The 19,026-nt window shown below is 38.6% G+C and overlaps 1 protein-coding gene and 1 long non-coding RNA gene across 7 annotated transcripts in view; one reads left to right on the top strand and one right to left on the bottom strand.

The window, feature by feature from the left end:
* The first annotated feature begins 6,723 nt into the window (after positions 1-6,723).
* LOC113648121 lies at positions 6,724-18,114 on the top strand. Of its 5 annotated transcripts, XR_003441828.2 has the most exons (8): positions 6,724-6,792; positions 7,086-7,270; positions 7,711-8,290; positions 14,602-14,737; positions 15,092-15,220; positions 16,253-16,395; positions 17,059-17,289; positions 17,376-18,114. It is a non-coding gene; the product is annotated as an uncharacterized LOC113648121 (long non-coding RNA). The 5 variants fall into 5 exon arrangements; XR_003441829.2 differs by lacking the exon at positions 7,711-8,290; XR_007139360.1 differs by lacking the exon at positions 7,711-8,290 and having other exon boundaries at positions 14,588-14,737.
* LOC113648120 (P2Y purinoceptor 11-like) overlaps positions 7,951-19,026 on the bottom strand; it is a 74,813-nt gene continuing 63,737 nt past the window's right edge. The window contains exons 1-2 of one of the 2 annotated variants that reach the window (XM_027155182.2): positions 10,888-11,132; positions 7,951-9,429 (exon numbers count right to left, since the gene is read on the bottom strand). In XM_027155182.2, the coding sequence (XP_027010983.2) occupies positions 8,538-9,416 (879 nt within the window). In that variant the 5' untranslated portion in view covers positions 9,417-9,429; positions 10,888-11,132 and the 3' untranslated portion in view covers positions 7,951-8,537. Of the gene's footprint in view, positions 9,430-10,887; positions 11,133-19,026 lie in introns of those variants that run through there. The other variant, XM_047807686.1, reaches the window with a different exon arrangement.

Genomic DNA, 19,026 nt, shown 5'->3' with positions numbered 1-19,026 from the left:
GAATACACATGAGGAAGTCCCCCTCATTGTTCTGAGTTTTTTGATATCCATGTTGTAAAAAGTTTTTTGATTTTGCACATTTTGTGGCCGGGGCTGCAGCACAACCGAAAAGCCAGTCGGTACACCAATTTAAAACTCTGTTCAGAGTATCACCCTAAAGGAGCTGGCCAGGTTTGGTGTAGATAGCTCGAAAGCTTGCCGAGTTGTAAACCTCCAAAATTTATAATGGGAGTCTATGGGTAAAAACGCCAATTTGTGACCCAGTACCGGAAGTACCGGTCCTCATATCGCTTAGAAAAGTAAGACCAGGGTCTACAACATATCCGAATTTGGTTTATGTGGCTCGAAAGCCCTAGGAGGAGTTACTCTTGATAAATTTTTGTCTAAGCTTAGATAGGAAAACAGAATGTTGGCTTTTACAAAGCCAACATTATTATTACATCCATACCAAATATATATTTTTTCTGGATGGTTTAAAAGATGTAATCGCTCTTGTAACATCTAACTAGGTGACGGGCCTTAAATTATCGGCTTGATCCACTGTATTTACCAGTCAAACTTTTATATTCTCAGGAAAAAAAACATCTCCACAGTAATGATTAACTGCTTCAGTCACTTCAGATGGATTATTAGTCAGCTTCCTGTTTACCAGCAATTCAAGTGATGTCCTATCTTTTTTTTTTTAATCTCCATTTAAATTGTTCAACTGGTTATTTTAGAATGACTTGCCTGTTCTATAACCCACAGGATAGAGTTAAGTGATGATGATTCACTATGGTCACCCCTAATGGTAAAAGCCAAAACTAGAAGAAGTAAATGGCAGCAGATGGTGTATGTCACAGGTTTAATAATTTTTTTGCATTTTTTTTACATTTGTCATTTGCTTTAGACCATGTTTTTGTAGGCATGTGATAGGAAAGTAGATTTTGCATAGTCCTGGCTTAAGCCTTAAGTTATTTATGAACGTAAAAATCAGTGGACCCAGAATAGATTCCTGGGGAACACCTAAGCCTTAAGCTATTTATGAGAAACTATTTGAGCATAATGGAACTTATAGTATACATCATCCGGTCAGTTATGTATATAATTTAAGTGTTTCAAGGATGTATGCAGAAGAAGGCTTAATGTTGTGCAAAAGTCATTATTATTATAACTCAGCCTTCCAAGAAATAGTATAACCACATACAGTACCAAATAACGTAGAATTAGCTGGTTTACATGAATATTGAGCAATGAAGCAGGTTAACCAGAGTTGATAGTCAACCAACATGCTTAACCACAATCGTTATCCCAATTAGAGAGGTTCAGGATGTTCATCAATCACGTATGAGTGTAATGGTCAGGTGTCCACAAATCTTTTGCCAATTCAAAAACATAAATAACAAGACTGATAATTGCATGATTGTTTTACACACACAAAGTACATCTTTAAGCATATTGCAGACAGTAATGGAGGAATATATAATTTATTTATAAATTGTCATTACAAGGCTGTATACAGTTAGAGAAGCAGCTGTTGTATTATCTCAGCTAGATAATTTTGCTCCTATAGCTTCCCTATATTGAATGCATTGATTAACATTCTTATCTAACCTTCGGTAAAGTTTGTACATGGCAGCAGATATGACTGTATATTTCAGCTGCACTACAATTATTTACTCTTTTTGCTAATACACTTGAGCAATAGGATGAGCAATACACATGCTCATCCTATGCTATCCTGTGAAAAATACACATTAATAAATGAAACAGAGTTAGCCAAAAAGACTATTTTTCATCCACAGACCCATGACGGAATGTTAAATATTCACCCTAAAAACAAAAACGCAGCTTTTTACACACATATACACACCTAGAAAAAAGTAAAAAAAAAAAAAAAAACTATTCACAAGAAAATACAAATACAAAATTGCGCAAAAGAATCAAACAAAAATACAATCTAGCCATGGGGGTCACAGTCCAGTGACTTCTGTGCCGGTCCCAAGCCCGGATAAATAGAGAGGGTTGTGTCAGGAAGGGCACCGGCGTAAAACATTGCCAAATTTAACCATGCGAATCGTCAATATGAATTTCATACCGGATCGGTCGATGCCCGGGTTTACAACGACTGCCATCGGCACCGCTGACCTACAGGGCGCCCGGTGGAAATTGAGCTACTGTTGGTCGAAGAAGTAGAGGAGGGAGGAGAGTCCACAGACAGAGAGAGAAGAGGAAAGGTAAGAGTGTAGGACTGAGAATAGGAACTCTGAATGTTGGTACTATGAGAGGGAAAGGGAGAGAGCTGGCTGATATGATGGAGAGAAGGAAGGTGTACAGTGAGACCAAGTGGGAGGGTAGCAAGGCTCGTAGTATAGGAGCAGGATTCAATCGGTTTTATTATGGTGTGGATAGTAAGAGAAATGGGGTAGGTGTGGTCCTGAAGGAGGAGTTTGTGAGGAATGTTCTGGAGGTGAAGAGAGTGTCAGACAGGGTGATGAGTCTGAAGTTAGAGATTGAAGGGGTGATGATGAATGTTGTTAGTGGTTATGCCCCGCAGGTAGGTTGTGAGTTACAGGAGAAAGAGATATTCTGGAGTGAATTAGATGAGGTGATAGAGAGTATTCCCACGGGTGAGAGAGTGGTGATAGGAGCGGATTTTAATGGACATGTTGGTGAGGGGTACACAGGTGATGAGGAGGTGATGGGCAAGTTTGGAGTTAAGGAAAGGAACCTTGAAGGACAGATGGTAGTGGACTTTGCTAAGAGGATGGACATGGCTGTGGTTAACACTTATTTTCAGAAGAGGGAGGAACATAGAGTGACTTACAAGAGTGGAGGTAGGAGAACACAGGTAGACTACATCCTATTGTATGTAGAAGAGGCAATCTGAAAGAGATTACTGATTGTAAAGTGGTAGTGGGAGAGAGTGTAGCCAGACAGCATAGGATGGTGGTGTGTAGGATGACTCTGATGGTCTGTAAGAGGAAGAGGTCAAAGATAGAGAAGAAAACTAAGTGGTGGAATATGAAAAAGGAGGAATGTTGTGAGAAATTTAGACAGAAGTTGAGGCAGGCTCTGGGTGGTCAGGTAGTGCTGCCAGATGACTGGGAAACTACAGCAAAAGTGATCAGGGAGACAGGGAGAAAGGTGCTGTGTGTGTCATCTGGAAGGAGGAAAGGAGATAAGGAGACTTGGTGGTGGATTGAGGAAGTTCAGGATAGTATCCAGAGGAAGGGATTAGCCAAGAAGAAATGGGATATGAACAGGACTGAAAAGAATAGACAGGAATACAAGGAGTTACAGCGCAGAGTGAAGAGGGAGGTGTCTAAGGCCAAGCAGAAGGCATATGAAGAGTTGTACACTAGGTCAGACACTAGAGAAGGAGAGAAGGACTTGTACAGGTTAGCTAGGCAGAGGGATCGAGATGGGAAGGATGTGCAGCATGTTAGAATTATTAAGGATAGAGATGGAAAGGTGCTTACAAGTGAGGAGAGTGTACAGAGGAGATGGAAGGAATACTTTGAGGAGCTGATGAATGAGGAAAATGAGAGGGAAAAAAGAGTAGAAGGGGTGAACTCTGTGGAACAGAAAGTAGATAAGATTAGAAAGGATGAAGTCAGGAAGGCTTTGAAGAAGATGAAAAGTGGGAAGGCAGTTGGTCCTGATGACATCATGGTAGAGGCCTGGAAGTGTCTAGGAGAGACAGCAGTGGAATTTTTAACTAATTTGTTCAACAGGGTTTTAGAAAGTGAGAGGATGCCTGAGGAATGGAGAAGGAGTGTGTTAGTGCCGATCTTTAAGAATAAGGGTGACATGCACAGTTGCAGCAATTATAAGGGGATAAAGTTGATGAGCCATACAATGAAGCTGTGGGAAAGAGTAGTGGAAGCTAGTTTAAGGAAGGTGGTGGAAATTTGTGAGCAGCAGTATGGCTTCATGCCCAGAAAGAGCACAACAGATTCAATTTTTGCTCTGAGAATGTTGATGGAGAAGTATAGGGATGGTCAGAGGGAGTTGCACTGTGTGTTTGTAGACTTGGAGAAAGCATATGACAGGGTGCCAAGAGAAGAGCTGTGGTACTGTATGAGGAAGTCAGGAGTAGCAGAGAAGTATGTTAGAGTGGTGCAGGACATGTATGAGAGGAGCAGGACAGTGGTGAGGTGTGCTGTAGGTCAAACAGAGGAGTTCAAAGTGGAGGTGGGACTGCATCAGGGATTAGCTCTGAGCCCCTTCCTGTTTGCTTTAGTGATGGACCAGTTTTCAGAGGAAGTCAGACAGGAGTCTCCTTGGATGATGATGTTTGCAGATGACATTGTGATCTGTAGTGAGAGCAGGGAGCAGGTGTAGGAAAACCCGGAGAAGTGGAGGTTTGCGCTGGAGAGAAGAGGAATGAAAGTCAGTCGTAGTAAGACTGAGTACATGTGTGTGAATGAAAGGGAGGGAAGTGGAACAGTAAGGTTACAGGGTGAAGAGGTGAAGAAGGTACAGGAGTTTAAGTACTTAGGGTCAACAGTCCAATGGAGATAATAATGGAGAGAGTGGGAAAGAAGTAAAGAAGCGAGTGCAGGCAGGTTGGAGTGGGTGGAGAAAGGTGTCAGGGGTACTGTGTGATAGGAAAATATCAGCGAGAATCAAGGGGAAGGTGTACAGGACAGTGGTGAGACCGACCATGCTGTATGGTTTAAAGACAGTGTCACTGAAGAAGAGACTGGAGTCAGAGCTAGAGGTAGCCGAACTGAAGATGTTGAGGTACGCTTTGGGACTGACAAGGTTGGACAGGATTAGGAACGAGTACATCAGAGGGACAGCTCATGTTGGACATTTGGGAGACAAAGTTAGGGAGGCCAGATTAAAATGGTTTTAGTGTTGAGGATGCAGAAGATAGGGATAGGTGGAGAGAGGTGATTCGCTGTGGCGACCCCTGAAAGGAAAAGCCGAAAGAAGAAGATGATAAACAAAAATAAAATTATAAGAAATTAACTAAACAAAATAAAACTAGATTTGTAAAGTTCGTCGCGACAAACTTTGATGTTGGCTTTGACGGTGCAAGTATTTGCAAAGGCCGGTGCATTTTGGAGGAAATTGTGAAAGCTACTGGACTGCTAGGGTGCCAATACTTTTGGAAGTGAGCAGACATGAGCATGTGACGTGATCCAAATACCCATGGGGCAGTTCCCCTCATTGTGCTGAGTGTTTTGATATGTCACATGTCCATTTTGGGCAAATTTTTAATTTTCACGTGATGTCACGTGACCTCAGGTGACGTCACGTGACGTGACCAGAACACCCGTTGGGCAGTTCTGCTCATTGTGCTGAGTGTTTTGATATGTCACATGTCCATGTTGTGGACATGTGACAAAATTTTTTTTGATTTCGCTAGTTTTGGGGGCGGGGCTACACGTGACGTCACGTGACGTGACCAGAATACCCGTGGGGCAGTTCCCCTCATTGTGCTGAGTGTTTTGATATGTCACATGTCCATGTTGTGCAAATTTTTAATTTTCACGTGACTTCACGTGACGTCACGTGACTTCACGTGACGTGACCATAATACCCGTGGGGCAGTTCCCCTCATTGTGCTGAGTGTGTTGATATGTCACATGTCCATGTTGTGCAAATTTTTAATTTTGCTTGTTTTTGGGGCGGGGTTACATGTGACATCACGTGGTGTCGAGTGACGTGACCAGAATACCCGTGGGGCAGTTCCCCTCATTGTGCTGAGTGTTTTGATATGTCACATGTCCATGTTGTGCAAATTTTTGATTTTGCTTGTTTTGGGGGCGGGGCTACACGTGACGTCACGTGACGTGACCAGAATACCTGTGGGGCAGTTCCCCTCAATGTGCTGAGTGTTTTGATATGTCACATGTCCATGTTGTGCAAATTTTTGATTTTACTTGTTTTGGGGGCGGGGCTACACGTGACGTCACGTGACGTGACCATAATACCCGTGGGGCAGTTCCCCTCATTGTGCTGAGTGTTTTGATATGTCACATGTCCATGTTGTGCAAATTTTTTATTTCGCTTGTTTTGGGGGCGGGGCTACACGTGACGCCATGTGGTGTCGAGTGACGTCACCAGAATACCCGGTGGGGTGCCAATACTTTTGGCAAAAAGTGGCTACTGAGGGTTTGGACATTTCATGTCAATACTGCAGTCATTATGGGATTCTACTTATTATACTGCATAGAACAGTACATGCAATTCTTAATGTTGGATGTATTGCGTGTGTGAGAGCTTAGAGGACTTCTCGGAATTCCCTATTCAAGTCTATGGGATGTTCGCCCGTCGACTACGGGAAAACCGAAAATTCCATCAGAACTACGCAATAAAAATTTGGTCCGGAGTAAGGCCCTAAAGAACCTGTCCGAGTTCGGTGTAAATCGCTCGAAAACTTGCCGAGTTATAAACCTCTAAAATTTAGAATGGAAGTCTATGGGAAAAAAGGCCACTTTGAGCTTCCATACCGGGAATGCCGGAATTCCGATCACTTAGAAAAATAGAAGCAACAAACTTCAGACCAGGGTCTACGAAATATCCGAATTTGGTGCATGTGGCTTGAATGCCCTAGGCCGCATTTTTTTAAATAAATTTTTGTCTAATAATAATAATAATAATAATAATAATAATAATAATAATAAGCTTATAACGGAAATCAGAATGTTGGCTTCTACAAAGCCAACATAATGATATTTGAGGCGAGGAGCGGGGCAGTGAGTGAAGGCGAGGGGGGGGGGCCTGAAACAGGACGTGACATTGCGCTGTCTGGTCCTCGGTGCGCAAACCGTGGATTTTTGAAAGCACTTTGAAACGGTGAGTGTAAATAGTCTATTCTTTCTGGCAATAAATGATTACCCTAAAACGATGTTAGTTAAATGTTAATAAGTTAACTTAGTGTGACGATTGATGCTTTTCGCTAACGCTAGCATATGTCTCTGGTGTATTAAAATAACAGTTCAAAACGTGTTTCTTAAAGTTTCTTTTAAAACTTTTAATATTTTTTGTTTGTAGTAGCCACTTAAACTGTTTAAAAGATGTAGTCATTAGCAGATGTTCATTAACGTGATTTGGTAATCGAAATGTTTTCTTATGCTCTGTTTTCCCAGGTTCTTTTGAAGATGTAGTGGAAGTTTTGTGAATTTATATGTGACAAACAAGGTTACCTATTAAAACATTATAGTTAATTACCATCAGGGCTAAACTAGCATCAGAAGCAATGCCTGTTGTTGTTCTCAAGATGCACAGTGTGAAACTTTGAACAGATTCTTGTTCCGATTGTCCAGCCAATGCAGTAAGTGCTCTTAACATTTACCTGTGTTCTGCGCTTATAGTGTACTGTATGTTAAAACTGCATATTGTTGCTCTATTGATATCATCAACTCAAAGGTTGTCAAGCATACGTGTTTATAAATCACATATGAGTGTAATGGTCAGGTGTCCACAAATCTTTTGCCAATTAAAAAACATAAATAGCAAGACTGATAATAATTCTGAGTGATAATGCTCCATAACATGAAATGTAACCATAAATATGTAAAATGTAGGATATGTTTTTTTTTATTACTTACTTACATTGATCTTATATCAGTATATTCCACATACAAAACACTGAAAGTTTAAAGAAAATAGATTCTTCCTTGGAAAGATAAACATTATTATAACTACTATAGTATAACTATTATAAGTGTATAATATAAGACTGACTAACTCAACATTATTACTGTTACACAGTATATTTTCAGATTCTGTGACAGCTACCCTTACAGGATGTGGGTTAAAGTTCCTGTTCAATATAAACCTCAAGGCCAATCAACCACAATAAATAAATAAATAAATAAACGAGACACGACAATGTACAGAAAACAATCCTAAAACACTTCTCGTTTATATTGTTTACAGAATATTCAAGAAGCATTTACATGATTGTTTTACACATATAAAGTACATCTTTAAGCATATTGCAGACAGTAATGGAGGAATATATCATTTATTTATTAAATTGCCATTACAAGGCTTTACAGTTAGAGAAGCAGCTGTTGTAATATCTCAGCTTGATAATTTTGTAAAGTTTGTACATGGCGACAGATACGATTGTATATTTCAGCTGCACTACAATTAACACTTTTATGCACTAAGAAAAATGTGAAGTCAAAAGTGTCAAAAGTGTCTCTGGTGCTTGCACTACATCTGTAACACCATATTGTGGTCTCGTTTTTGAAATGAGTCAGTTTCTAGACAAAGCACCACTGCTGGCTGTGTAGTAGTTTTACTGCTACACATTTGGAGGATTATTTTACACACTTTTGACTTGGTAAGCATTCAGAATTTTCCGCTCTTCTTATTTAACCTGCAATAACTGTTTAAAATAGAAATCCTAAAAAATGAAATTATGTTTACAAAGCTGTTAAATATTTCAATGTGATGGAATTTAGCATGGTAATAAATTTAGGTTCAACTTCAGCTTAGCTTTGCTACAGTCTTAATGGACTTATAGAATATCACAGTGGGCCCTGAAAAAAATAGCATGATTAAACCTATTATGAACAAAAAAGGTTGTATTATTTTGAGCTCCTTCTGCAGCACACAGCCCCGGTACTGTCAAACACAGCCATGTACAGGATGGGATGAAGGCACATGTTCAGGCAGGCTAATGCCTTTGACACTTGGTATCCAGTATGCACATAAAAATTAGTCTTATTTTCTTCCCTCAGTTTAAAGAACCTTATTTGCAGAATGTGATAGGGGAAAAAAGACACAACATACAAGAAGCAGACTAAACCCACAATCAGGGCAACTTTTCTTTTCTCCAGTGGAGTGATACTTGTAATTTTGCAAACCTCCCACAAAACACCAATATATGATGCAAAAGTAACTACAAAAGGTACCAAACAGCCTGTAACAGCCATAAACACCCTAAAGTTAGACATGTTTGATTTGCCATGATTTGAAAATAAGGAACATCTGTCATTATTCAGACCTGAATAGTAGAGGACTGGAGATGAAAGGCTTGCAACAAATATCCAGACAAACACACTGATAATCTTGGCGTGTTTTGGGCGAATGTGTTTGCGTGTGAAAAACGGATGAACGATGGCCAGGTATCTATTAACACTGATGCACATGATGAAGTAAATGCTGACGTAGAGATTACAGGTGAAGAGAAAACGCTCTATTTTGCACAGTGCTTTACCAAATCCCCAGACCCTTCCTCTTGAATAGTAGACGATCTGAAGAGGAAGAGTGAGGGTGTAAAAGATGTCACTGATGATCAGGTTGCAGGAGAACACCACTCCTGTGTGCCAGTTCTTTCTCTCCTTAGTCACAAGCAGACACAGGGCCAGTATGTTCCCCACCAGTGCCACACACATCTCCACACCGTAGATAGAAAGTAACAACTCCTTAGAAAATGTCCTGTTACAACTGCTGTTTCTGTCCATTTTACTGAGACTCCTGAAAACAGCAATGCAAAGAAAAAGCTATATTATAGTAAACTAAGAGGTACCAGTTCTGTTTGAACTTTATAACTACAGTTGCTGTACCTGCTCACATTGCCAATAGTTGCTGCCATTTTATGGTTCTTCTGCAAAAATAGCAATGTTTAGTTAATTTTACCATATAGCTCTCCATACAGTAACGCGTTCCTTAAATATCCATGGCTACACTTCAATTATACTGAGCCTCTTAAAAACAGCAATACAAACCACTTATTTTTAGAACAAATTGAATTAATAATAAGGACATTAAATGTACTCTTTCCTTCAGACCCACGCTGATGTTTATCAACAGGTCACAACCCCATTTCATTATAAATGACACCATTTAACAATTCAAACGTTTAAAATCTTGATCATCCACAATGACAACATTGTTTTTCCAAATTTATGGAGACAGCGATTTAATGTAAATATAATTATAATATTTCAATCTTGAACAAAAGTAATTCACATACTTAAATCACACTGAAATATTAACTGCTCTCAACACTTAACATTAGGAAACTTTAGTCTTGTTCTGAGCTTGGCTATCACTGGTGTATCCTAAGTTTGAATCTATTTACACATAATTGCTTGTATATTATGGAATTTATAGTCATCTAGTATGCTATACTATGTATAAAACGAAGCAAAAAAATGAAATGATGTATAATGAATAGTAGTAACATAGTCTTAAATCGTTCTTGTAATAAAAGAAAGATAAAAGATACAATGGCATGTTTTCCAAAGCTCTCTGAGAACATATGCAAGTGTTATACTGGCAGCGTAATAGTCAAAAGAGTAAAAATTTTAAACGTTTTCAAAGTGCACAAGACATTTCCTTAACTGCACTCTATTTAATCAATTTTCAGTTGAATGCAACTTTTCTACGAATGTATTTGGATACTTTTTTAAGCGCTAAAATGCCGTTGAGTTGCAACTGAGTTCATTTTCTCGCTTACAAGAATTCTGTGAAGAGATCCTGTAAAGATAGCCATCTAGTCTTCTTCAAGTGTGTGAACATCATTTACCACATTTTATCTGATCAAATATTTAAAGATGCAATTCATTTCCTTCAATTCATTAAAGAAGTTGGTGCCATTGTAAGCCTTTAGATCAGCTTCAACGTGCCTTCAGAAGGATTCTGTTATTTGTTTTATCAACGTATATAAGAAAATTTCCAAAACCAGTTATACAAATTGTATTCTAAGGTCTATTCTAAAAAAAAAAAAAAAAAAAAAAAAAAGAAATCATGTACAATTCTGTATAATTACCTAGCAATAAAATAATTGTATCCTAATTCAATCTAATCTTAAAATCTAGTATTAGAAAGCATTTAGAAAGTCAGTGATATTTTTGGGGAAAAAACAATTCACAAACTTAAGTTAAATTTTAAACATCAAATTCTAATAGATGATTGATTTGTTGAACTTACCAGCAGTATGTCAATGGATCCAAGATTTCTTCAAATTCTAGACAAATAGGTAATTTCCCTAAAATACAGATTTTCCTGGGACATATTCACATCTCAGTGACGAGTTTTATTTCCTCTGCAGAATCCTTTTTCCAACTTGTCAACTGTTTATTACAACACAGCTACTTTTCACAAGAACCACAGCAACATTATTAATAGCTCTATGAGTTTTTGCTGTAAATACAATAAACATTAACACGAACAACTAAAACACAGCCACATCTTTAGAAAGATTGCAGTCTTTCGCAGCTGTTTTTTAGTTAAGCATTAGCAAAACTAATTGCCACCGTCTCTTTCTTCTTCTTTAAGTCCTTCTTTGCCCTGTCCTCCTCTTGGGCTTCCTAAATGGAGAATTTTTGTCCTTTCCCCATTGAACTTTGTGCTCCAATTTTCTTTTCTCCTTTACTCTTCCCAAACTGGCTGATTGTTTGATTTTAGCACCAAAAGAAGCCTTTCTTCTTTCAAAATTTCATCACCAAAAGCTTTAAATTTAGACAGTTATCTCTTGTTGTAGAATGTTATCATAAGGCAGTGTTTTTTCTTTGCGGTAGAGAGCATGTCTGGGAAGCAGATGTACGACAACTCTATCAGAATTGACAGGAAGTGTCACAGATATCTACATATTCATCAAGCACAGGAAGCACTATTGATAAAAATCTTTTATATTTGTCAGTTTTTTTTTTTTTGGTTGAACATATCTGAGCCAACCATCTTTAAACATTTCAGCGATAAAGCAAACAGGTTTACTATGCTATCAAAAAAAAACCAAAACAATTCCAATTAAAATCTGGCTCAGAATATTTAAATCAGCAATTAAACCCATTGCACTACTGTATATGGCAATGAGTTGTGGGGTCCACTAACACAAACAGATCAACCGAACACTGAGGAAGACCCTGAGTAAATACAGACTGAGTGAGCACAGGCTGGCAGTAGATCATCGCCGATACAAACAAACCTGGTGCTGTAGAGAAAACAGACTCTGTTCACACTATGACCTCAGTGGTGTAATGTGAATTCGGCAGCACTACTTTCAGTCATTAGGAGAAATCATCCCTGGGTTCTAGACCTGCAATAATATAGAGCAGGGGTGTCAAATGTGGCCCGCAGTGTAATTATATTTGGCCCGCGAGATCATATCAAATGTGCATTAAAGCTGGCTAGCCGCATGCTCCGCTAATACTACAAATCCCAGAATGCCTTGCCACTGTATAGACACGTAGTCATGAACAGCAAGCGCCCCTCATTCTCTGTTGACAGTCGTTAACAACCATGCTACTGTCACATCGGGCAAGTTAATTCCACCCTCCACAAAAATGGCCAAATGAAAGATGGACAATAGGAGCTTTCAAGACTAGTGGGAGGCAGATTATCTATTCATGAATATAAAGGACAGACCTGTTTGTCTTGTGTGTGGAGCTAATGTGTATGTAACGAAAGAGTATAACATAAGAAGACACTATAAAACGAAACATAAAGCAGGAAATCAGAAGCTCCAGAAGGTGGAGGAGATAAAAAAAGTGTGGTTTCCAGGCAGACTATGTTCATGAAAGCAAAATCAAAAAGTGAAGCTGCTGTAAAGGCTGTAAAGCAGAGACTGCAAAATCTGCCCGGCCCTTTAATGAGGGAGAGTTTGTCAAAAAGTGTGTGATCAACAATGTTTGCGACATTGTGTGCCCAGATAAAAGGCAAGAATCAATGTGATCAACGTGCAGATCAATGTGCAGATCAATGTGCAGATCAATGTGCAGAGTAAATCAGAGTGTAGCAAACTGAGTTGAATATATGTTTTCTTTAAGCACTTTTTCTACTCCAAGGCATGAACTGTTAATAGACGAAAAGTTGGATTTTCATTGAATGAAATTATTATTTTTGGTTGTTTTGTTGTTGGTTTTGAAAAAGATCCACTTCAACTTAACTTAAAATGATACAGTGAGAGGTATAATTTGTTTTATTTAACCCTTGTATTTTCCTCCTATGCAAATTAGGAGCACCGAGTCGACTTGACCTTGTCTTTTTTGACTGCTTATAAAAAATGAACTATATATGATAGCCATTTTTTTCACCTTTTCAGTCTAACTTGTACGGAGCCCACCCAATCAGAGGCTTGGCCCACCCTGGCCCCACACCACATAACAGCCAATCACAAAATTGGTGTGATATTCAATTTTCAAATTTCTGCCCAATCCCCTTTTTCCCCTTCTAGACAGACAGACAGACTTAGCTCATTCATTCACATTCACGCAACCTTTGAGGTAAACGGACGTGCTTATAAAGCAATAAATGACAGTCACAGTAACTTTATTACAACTGTTAGTGAATTAACACACTATATATAGCCTAATAAAATACATGTACAGATTTCTTGTTCCGAAAGGACAAATGAAAATCACTTTAGCTCTCCAGGACACAGCCACCACCTCCTCATCCATTTGCGGCAATGAGGTCGAAGAAATGGATGAGTCGAGTTCATCTGCAGCTTCCGATGGTGTCAAAAGCACAAATACACCCACTCAAAGATGCAGCAATTCTGTCTCGAATGATTTAAACAGTGCGAATCCTTAACAGCCGGTTCTGAAATCATACCCCCAAACTCTTTTTGGAGGGAGAGAGAGATGTTTTTCGGCCGCTTGGTATCAGTCACGGCCGTGGCTTGAATATTCTGTAGATCGTGATGCATGCTTTTGTTTTCCGTGTCGAGTGTTCGGTGTTGCTTTCTCTGAAAATGACACGTTCGTTTCGACAGGTTTTCGAAACTGGAAAGCAGCATTAGAACATGACCGTGGTCTTCAAAAATATTTACAATCCTCAACCTCATGGACAGAGTTTTGCCACCGATCGGTGTCGGGGGAGACCGTAGCATGTTTGCTCGGCCCCCAACAGGTAGAAAAGAATCGCTATTACATAAAAAGCATGGCAGGTGTTGTTAAGTTTTTAGCAGTCAATGAGCTGCCCCTTTTTTAACAAAACCCAATTCTTACAGTTCATGCTTCACTCAAGTAACAGGTTTTTTTCTAGTTGATGTAAATAGTTATTTTAAAAGAACTGTCCCTTTAAAAAAAAAAAACATTACAAGAATAAACCCAATTCTTAGAGTTCATGCTTCACTCAAGTAACAAGTTTGTTTTAGTTGATGTAAATAGTTATTTTAAAAGAATTGCCCCTATTTATCAGATCTAAAGTTACTTAACTGACAAAAGATCTGTTAAGGGGTCAAAAAATATTACAAATGCAAAAAAGAGAGAATGTAAAAATAAACATGTTAATCCTTTTTGGTCCGTGTATCTTTTGGTCATTCGACTTTCCATTTAGAAACGGGTATTAAAAACAAAAAAGAGTGGCAATATGATTTTCATTTTAAAATACAAAAATTACAATTGAAATACAAAGCGTTTTTCTTTTTCATGGTCAAAATGAATAAAATTTTAAAAACGGTTTGATTTTCATTTTCTATTTTGAATGACAAAAAAATAAAATCACCAGAAAACAGAAACGAAAAAAGGCCCGTTTTTTATATTCCAAGACCGGATGTGGTCATTTACATGACAAGAGCGCCAAATTTGAGATTGTGCCAATGTTGCTTTAGCCCAGACTAAAATGTCTTTGGAACCGTACTCAGTTATGATATTAGATATGGCAAAACAAGGCCTGTCATCTGCAGAAATCTCTGTGCAGATATCCCACGAAAGTGGGGGAGCAAGAGGATGTTCTGCAAGAAATGTGAGGAGATTTTGCGCTGAAAATGGCTTAAGTTTGATGGGACTCCCCGATGCGCATTTGGAGTTAGAGGTGGCAAAAGCTATAACACGAGGTATGTACTTGCTATATATCCCCGTTTTTAGTGTGTGTGTGTGTGTCTGTGAAAGAAAGAGTGTGAGAACTAACATGTAGGCCTATACTGTATGCACACACATATGTCCTGCATCCCCAAAGGGTCTTCAACTGGCATCTTTTATGCCCGCTTATTACAAATAGTAAATAAATCACACTAAATAGCCTCAGCCTACCATTATTTGTAAGTAATCGCTGTCAACATAATCCTTACAACACTGACAAATCCCTTAACACAGACATACACATGCTGCACTGTCTAATGGCATGATAAACATATATCAGCTGGTATGATTTTGGAAACTGGAAATCATGTGAATTTGTTATAATCTAGACGGGACCTACATATGGAAGAAGGATGATAAAGGGGTATCTCGCCATGAAAGGATTGCATGCTGCAGAGACTCGAATTGGAACAGTGCTCAGAACTGTGCATCAGTCTTACCATGAAGCAAGACGTCAGGTATGTACTGTCTCAACATTAATATTTTACATTATCAAAATTCCATGAGAATTATGAGCTAATGTGTATTTTTATATGGTTGTTTAGCTGCAGTTACTTAGCTTGTCTAAGATATAAAAAAAAAACCTTACACAATTGTATAGTATAATCAAACCAAATACCCTAATTTTATTTATTCATTATAATTATTTATATTAATTTATTTGACAGGGACAACACAAATAGGCATCGTTACATTTATAAAACCTGCAACCGATGCAGTGTTTAAAGGACTAATGGGATTTTGTATATGAAATAGTTTCAGTACATTGTTTATCTATTTTTCTGGGTGCCCGTATCAAGCTGGTTACATGGGCCATAAGATCCATATGGACCAAAACGAAAAACTGGCTGTTTGGGGTCACCCATGTTTTAGCCATTGATGGCTTCAGCAAAAAAGGTTGTTGCTCATTCTACAATGCCTATAAAAAACAACCTTGCCGTCTATGAAGATGTTTCCAGGTAACAGCCTATGCCTTGTTGTGGACACTAAAGGGACTGCATACACACGGCTAAGAATGTGACTAAACTGTTGAACACCTACATTGTTATGAACCATTCATTCATTTTCTACCGCTTATCCGAAATTCCCGGGTCACGGGGAGCCTGTGCCTATCTCAGGCGTCATCGGGCATCAAGGCAGGATACACCCTGGACGGAGAGCCAACCCATCGCAGGACACACACACACTCATTCACTCACACACTCAAACACTACGGACAATTTTCCAGAGATGCCAATCAACCTACCATGCATGTCTTTGGACCGGGGGAGGAAACCGGAGTACCTGGAGGAAACCCCCGAAGCACGGGGAGAACATGCAAACCCCACACACACAAGGCGGAGGCGGGAATCGAATCCCTTGGAGGTGTTAGGCGAACGTGCTAACCACTAAGGCACCGTGTCCCCGTTATGAACCATATTATACAGAAAATAAGATTTGGAACAGTTACATTTAAAAAGTTTACTAAAATTGACTTTTTCATCCAATAGGCCTGCTTGAATATGGTATATGGGCCCAGGTGCGAGTAGATCATGGCAAGGAGTTTTATTTGACACTCTTCATGCAGGAGCTGCTGACATCTCATCGCCATAATCAGGAGAGAAGGCCTTATTTACAGACTTCATCCACAAGGGTACATTTCAGTAGTAGCTACGGGGATGTGGTAGCTCAGTGGTTAAGGTGTTGGGCTACTGATCAGAAGTTCACGGGTTCGAACCCCAGGTCCACCAAGCTGCCACTGCTGGGCCCCTGAGCAAGGCCCTTAACCCTCAGTTGCTCAGTTGTAAGTCACTCTGGATAAGGGTGTCTGCTAAATGCCGTAAATGTAAATGTAAATGTAGTTTTTGTGGATGCTTCAGCTGCACACTACTTGTATGCCTGCTTTTATTATTACTATTATTGTTTGCTTCAGCAGCATACTTTTTACTTGCCTACATGACATAAACTGTCTTTACATTTCTATGATTTCTGAATTTTAGGGTAAATATCCCATTAAATTAAAATCAAAACCTTGGCCAAGAACAGATTTTTTTTTAAATCTGGTTACATCTTAACATTAAACAACCGCTGAAAGAAAAAAAAACAACAACACTGGACTTTATTCAGTACTTTAAATTCCAGTTACATTTTTTTTAATGTTACATTCCATTTGGGAAAATGGTCCTTAAGCACAGGACCAGGTGTAAATGTGTATAATGACTGCTGCGTTGATACATTTACAGATTTACTGGGAATTCTGCATAATTATTTTTCCACAAATGGGTCATAACATATGTTTCATTAACCACCACAACAGATTGACTGATGAACCTTTGTTGCAAATTCAGAATCATATAACGAATCTGGCCTGAAGTCAACAGTCGTGTCAAATATCCACTGAAGACAGCTCTTCTGGAGTTGGTAGATCAAGAGGAAATAGACATGAACGACAGCCTTGTGAGATACTGTGTGTCAAACCTGACTGGCCAGTTGTGCCAGATTGGTCTTACAAGGCGTGTGGAGTCATGGAATGCTCACCAAATTCCAGGTGAAATAAAACAGTTTTGCAAAGATTACAATAATCACAATAAGCATTCATAAGTTAAGACCAACAATCTGTTCTTTATTTTACAGGTAAAGGTGTACCAAATGACTTGGCTGGCTGTGGATGTCCCAAAAAAATCCCACAGGAGCTGCTGCCTCATTCAGTTGATGCAGCAGACCTTTACAGCCAACAGCTGGGATCCCCATTGACCACACATTCAACTTTTGGATTTGATTCATTTTCAACTGAACAGGACAAACTTAAAGTTGAGAATCAGTTTGCTGAGCAATATTTAGACATTTCAAACTTGTTCTCTAGAGCAGTGAACAATGACTTGGTTCCGTACAAACAGGCATTGCTCTGTCTTATAACCACAACTCAGCGCAATGTGTGAAAAGCAGATTACTCTATTTGAACAGAATGTAAATTTGTAACAAGAACAATGAACACCAATCACATCAACCAGCCTAAACATGTAAATAAATTAACAATACAACTCAATTTTTGAATCAATAAAACAAAGTCAAATACAACATTACCGCCACCTATCGCACAAAAGGACCATTGGCACTCTCCCTATGATTTCTTACTCAAATTACCAATACAATCACTCTTTATTCTTATACCCACATATATGCTTCATAGAATTTCATCCGGCGCTGCGTGTTAAGCTCCTCACTCAGCCTTGTGGCGGTAAAGAAAAATAAATAAATAAATAAATAAAACCACTTATATACGCTTGTAAACCAGTACTTTCCAAAAAAATGTAACATTACTGGCATTATATTTCTACCTGGATATAATAAATGTATTATCGTAAAGTGCTCACTGTTATTCATTAGTTCATTCTTTAATTCATTCTTTAATTAATTCAACAATATATAACTGTTTCATTAACACCACATACCTCACATAGACCTGTTGGACGTTTGCTTAGCATAGCACTGTTCAACCTTGTATGCCCCAATCTTAATCTAGTAATTATGATCCCTTCAGATCAACTCCTACCTGACACTCTTCCTTTACCCACTGTTGGCTGAATTTGAAAGAAATGTCTACCTTTTATATCTGAATCCCACTGATGTTGCCATATTTTCAGAATATTATTTTTGGTTATTGATTTAATTTCGTTCTATGGCCTTTTTTTTAAAACATCTGCCTTTTCATTTCCTCTTAAGCTAATATGAGCCAGAACCCACAAAAAAATAGACTTTTATATTATTCTGATTAAGTGAATAATTCTTGAATAATTTATATTACCAAGTCTTGTCTAGTTTCTGACTTCTGCTCATTCAGACCTATTAGGACTGCGCTAGAATCTGAAGATATAATTGCCTTGGATATTTTAACTTCACTAATCCACTTTATTGCCATAATTATTGCAAACATCTCTACTGTATACACTGATAAATGATCCGATATCTTATTGTTCTTATACATTTGATTTTGGAATTATGAATGCAGAACCCACATGACCTGTTTTTTGATCTTTTGAAGCATCTGTGAAAATGTGCATATGTTCCCCATATCTTGACCCCACATACTCCCTTACATTATATAGCCTACCTCTGATTCATGAGGTCCTATAGCAGGTGCTTCAGCACCCCCAAGAAAGACAAAATCAACCCTATAGCACCCCCTACAGATTTTTTCGTGGGATCAGCAGGCTATAGCCTATATATACTGTAAATAAGCTGATAATAAAAAAATAAACAAAATAAATAATTAAAGAACATTTGA

This window comes from Tachysurus fulvidraco, chromosome 24 (assembly GCF_022655615.1).
Source record: "Tachysurus fulvidraco isolate hzauxx_2018 chromosome 24, HZAU_PFXX_2.0, whole genome shotgun sequence".
In the NCBI taxonomy this organism is placed as follows: Eukaryota; Metazoa; Chordata; class Actinopteri; order Siluriformes; family Bagridae; genus Tachysurus; species Tachysurus fulvidraco.
This window is presented reverse-complemented; position numbering and strand designations above follow the sequence as displayed.